Genomic DNA, 4,255 nt, shown 5'->3' on the forward strand with positions numbered 1-4,255 from the left:
CATCAATGTTTTAAACTTTTTTCTTTATTCATGGTGCCATGAAGAATTTTCCCAAGGGAAAGTAGCACAGAAAGATCTGGAGTAAAAGCCATCCTCCTTGCTTTTTTTTTTCCCTAAAAGGGGTGAACAAAGGCATTTATGCAAAAAAAAGATGAAGAAGAAGAACTTGCATGGTATCTTGGCCACAAGGGTGCTCTCAGGAAAGTCAGTTCTATGGAAAATTACACATGAAGTTCAAAAATTCTGGAAATTGAGATCCTTAGAAATATCCATGCCCCTGAGTTTCTTGGAAATCTTCATGCACTCTCAGGGTGTATGTCCCTAATTCAAAACTGTTTACTTAGAGAATGTATTTCAATAGCCTGTGAAGGCTACATAACTAATCAAAAAGAGAACTGGAGTTAATTCCTCTGCTGGCCACAGGTAGACCCACTGGAGGACCAGATGGGCCTGACCGTGTGTGAGAAACCAGGACTCATGAATGACTGGAGAGAGCAGAGGCCTCTTGCCAGCTTATTCAGGTGTGGGTGGGGAATCAACCTCTGCTGTGTTAAGCCACCGAGATTTGGGGATTGTTCTGTCTGCATTTAGCCTCGCCCACCTAATAGAGTAGCTCTTGGTGCTGGATAGGGTCTTACCACCACAGGGGAGAAATGGCCTTGGAATCAAGAACTGCAGTGTCCAGGTCAGAAATCGAACAGGAGTCACAGCCAGTTCTCCAGAGATAAGGCCATGCCAGGGAGATCTGGGATCAATGAGGACACACCACACGTTATACCAACTACAGACTTCACAGCAGATGCTGGCAGAATTCCCAGGAGTGGACCAGACAACATTCTCAGTGGACAGTAGACAGCATATGTGCCTGGTCAGTTAACATCTTGTCCCCTCAATACCCAAAGGACACAGCAAGTTCTCATATATCCAACTGCCCTTTTGAGGAAGGTAAAGAAACTCCAGAAGACTTATTTTTTATTTAAATATTCAGTTTTTCCCTAGTTTTGACAGGAAGGAGAACTTTTAATGAGAAGACTGTTGTAATTGGAAGAGTCCAAGATACAGTTAATTGGAAAAATCCAAGATTTTCCATTACCTGGAGTCTAAAAAGATGTTCAGGTTAGTCACAGAAAGTAATCGATTTGGGGGGGGGGCTGGGCTGATTCTGTGTGAGTCTGTGATCCTGCTACTTTTTTCTTCTCATATTCTAGCTATAAAATCTAGTTCAGATTAAAAATAGATGAGGTGGAAAACATTTTTAAAGTGCATGTGTATGATGAATATAGCAGAATTCTTCAGAACTTTCTACTTCTGCAATTTCAGTAATGGCAGGGAGCACATGACCTGTCCCTGGGGACAGAGTCTCTGGAGACGTGGTTTAATACTCAATGTCAAACTATAGAACACTGACCCACAATACAATGTCGTTGAGCAAAACCACTTTTCTAATCGCATATTTTGTCAAATTGTTCTGTGTAACTGTATACCTTGACAGGAAGACTAATTGATTAGCAGTTTTTACCAACTCCGCTGAAAGGAATAGAACTTTAATTTTACTTGACAGATTGTTAAATTGGGCTTTTGTACCATCTAGTTAGTTTGGGTCAATTATTCTTTTGAGTCAGAAATATACAACTGCCACCTAATATAGTATCTTTTAAATAAAATGAAGCGTCAAAACTTAAACAAATAATGAAGGTAGATTGTTCCAGAATGTAAACAACGGAGCAGCAGTAAAGTGCAGCATTTGGAAGCTTTATGAATTCCTTCAGGGCACCAGGGCTCCATTGGTGGGGCTTGCTCTTCAAACTGTATTTATAATGACGATGGTCTGCCACTGAGAAATTCATTCATACTTTCTCTCGGAGCTCCTCCTTGGGACTAGCAGCCACCAGTTTTGAGGCATTTGGTTGTAATAATTAAATCATACACTCAGTAAAGCTTCGAGTTTCTTCTATCACAGGACCTTACTTAAAGTTTAATATCCACCTGCTATTTCCTACTTAGGTACTTCTTTCCTGGTTACTGTCAGTTTTTCTGATGGGAAAACAAGAGACTCCATGGACTTGCTCACTCTAGTACCCCCCTTTCTAGAATAGCACTTGGTTCTTAATTGGAACTCAATAAACATCTATGTCATGAGTAAACTTTTAAATATTGATTATGGAGTCATTTTTCTTTCAAAGAAATTAATGAAGGAAAATCACACCTCCTTCTAATTTCTTCAAAAACAATTCCTGAAGGTGATTTTTAAAAATTTACAGACAGTGTTATACGTTCAACTATGGTTTCCCAACTGGACTAACTAGTGCAATATGCTGTAAAGGAAGATGGTTCCCAGAAATCAGGGTGTATTAAATAAAATACCTAAAATAAACTCATTTATACTGTAATAAAAGTATCTATATTACTACTGAAATGTAATTCATTGGGTACTTCTCAACATATCCTCTAGTTATAATTCAGATCTTCAATTTTTCCCCTTTAAATTAAAGTTATATTTTATATCTTCTGATTGCGTGTCATATATTAGTATCTTTAGTTTTTCATAAAGTCCATGAGTTTAACAGGATTCAAATCTCAAAATATTCCTTTAAGATTACCTGTAAAACATTTTAAAATATCAAACTTAGTCACCATGTAGTGATTGGAGGTTTAATGGCCCATCATCAAAACTGGGTGGTTGCTTATGAAAGCGTGTCGCTAACCAAGGTCATTAGTATTCAAAGAAAGCCATCTCTTCTCCTTTAGCTTGGTAACTCAGACCTAATAAAAGCAAATATCATCCTAAATATTGGTGTAGAGCCCAGAGCCTCAGACCCTTAACCTTAGAAAGTAGTATTTTCCAAATCTTGCTATTAAAAATGGAATTAAGCAAACAAGAAACATTTCAGAAGACTTTCCTATTCCTCTCCTATAAATATGAGTTTTGGATTTAAAAACAATTTTTTTTTGCTTTTCTTTTCTCTCAGTGGAGGGTCAGTAAATGTTTGCATAGGTAACAGATTAGCTTTAAAATTTCCAAAAAATTTTAGCAAAAACTATTGTTCATATTGGTTTAAGAGTTTTCAGTAGGGAATTTCTTTTAATAGTTCTTGTCTTTCTGAATAAGAACCACTGCATAATATCCCCTTTTAAAGAATGGATCACAATTTAGGGAAATGACTAAATCAAAACCTATCTAATTTGGTTACAATTAAAAACTCTTAATCACATCAAGAATAATTCAGATAGGGACCCAATTCACATTCTAACGGCATCTGGTCTACAACGGGAAGTAGAAGCCATGCTTCATCTTCTTTACTCATCCTCCTGGCTGTAGCATTCTCTGACTTCATGATTACTGGTCATTCTTCTCAAGATCAGAAATGAGAATGTTTTCTTCCAAATGTACTGTACTAAAGTTGGTTGTAGGATAGTAAGGGCTCTGAAACCCTGCAAGTCTCCTGCAGAAGCCACTATTTTGCTTGTATATATAGAAAGAAAGTGTGAAAATAGCCAGCATTATTATCAGGATCAGTGCTACTGCAAGAGGAACCACACTGTGATTTGGTCCTGAAAGAAGAAGAAGCAGAAAAAAGAACATTTTCAATGACAACAGAATCAATGGCACCGTATAGACACTTTCATATGAATGCTTTCGATCTTATTATTTCTAAGAAAAAGCAACGTGTTCTCTCCTGTTCCAAACCTACCTTTTCCCGGATGCTCCTTTGTAGTGTGAATATCTAAAATTAAATTAAAAAAAACGAAGTGAGGTTTTTCTTTTAAATGAGCAAAATTATGTCACTACTTACTGCAGGGATCAGCAAACTATGACCCATGGATCAAATCTAGTCACGTGTTTTTATAAATACTGTGTTACAGGAGCTCAGCCACACTCATGTGTTTATGAGTTGTTCTGGCTGCTTTTGTGCTACAATGGCAGAGTGACAGAGACCAGATGGCCCCAAAGCCTAAAATACTTACTCTCTGGCTCTTTACAAGAAAAGTTTACTGACCCTTGATTTATAGTAATCACCATTATTAGTCTCACAAACACACACCTGGCTCTTTTATTTTTATTTTTTTTAGTCAAAGAGTCCTCATCATGAGTCAGAACCGAACTGCAATAAAATGTGAGTAAAATTCAGACCCTGCATACAAGAAACTCACAGGTTTTTTTGGATCTGATATAGGGTTTGTCCAGCAGTGATAATCTGCCTGTCTGTTTGTAAAGATTTTAAGATCAGCCCCTTCTCCCCTTTGTGATCTGAAG

The 4,255-nt window shown here is 37.4% G+C and overlaps 1 protein-coding gene across 1 annotated transcript in view; it reads right to left on the reverse strand.

Moving 5' to 3' along the window:
* Positions 1–2,235: 2,235 nt before the first annotated feature.
* PLA2R1 (phospholipase A2 receptor 1) overlaps positions 2,236–4,255 on the reverse strand; it is a 127,355-nt gene continuing 125,335 nt past the window's right edge. Inside the window, exons 29-30 of the mRNA XM_023516823.1 lie at positions 3,693–3,776; positions 2,236–3,552 (exon numbers count right to left, since the gene is read on the reverse strand). Coding sequence (XP_023372591.1) covers positions 3,338–3,552; positions 3,693–3,776 — 299 coding nt within the window. The 3' untranslated portion in view covers positions 2,236–3,337. The remainder of the gene's footprint in view (positions 3,553–3,692; positions 3,777–4,255) is intronic.

Source organism: Otolemur garnettii, unplaced genomic scaffold, assembly GCF_000181295.1.
Source record: "Otolemur garnettii isolate 467f Iridium unplaced genomic scaffold, OtoGar3 scaffold00098, whole genome shotgun sequence".
NCBI lineage: Eukaryota > Metazoa > Chordata > Mammalia > Primates > Galagidae > Otolemur > Otolemur garnettii.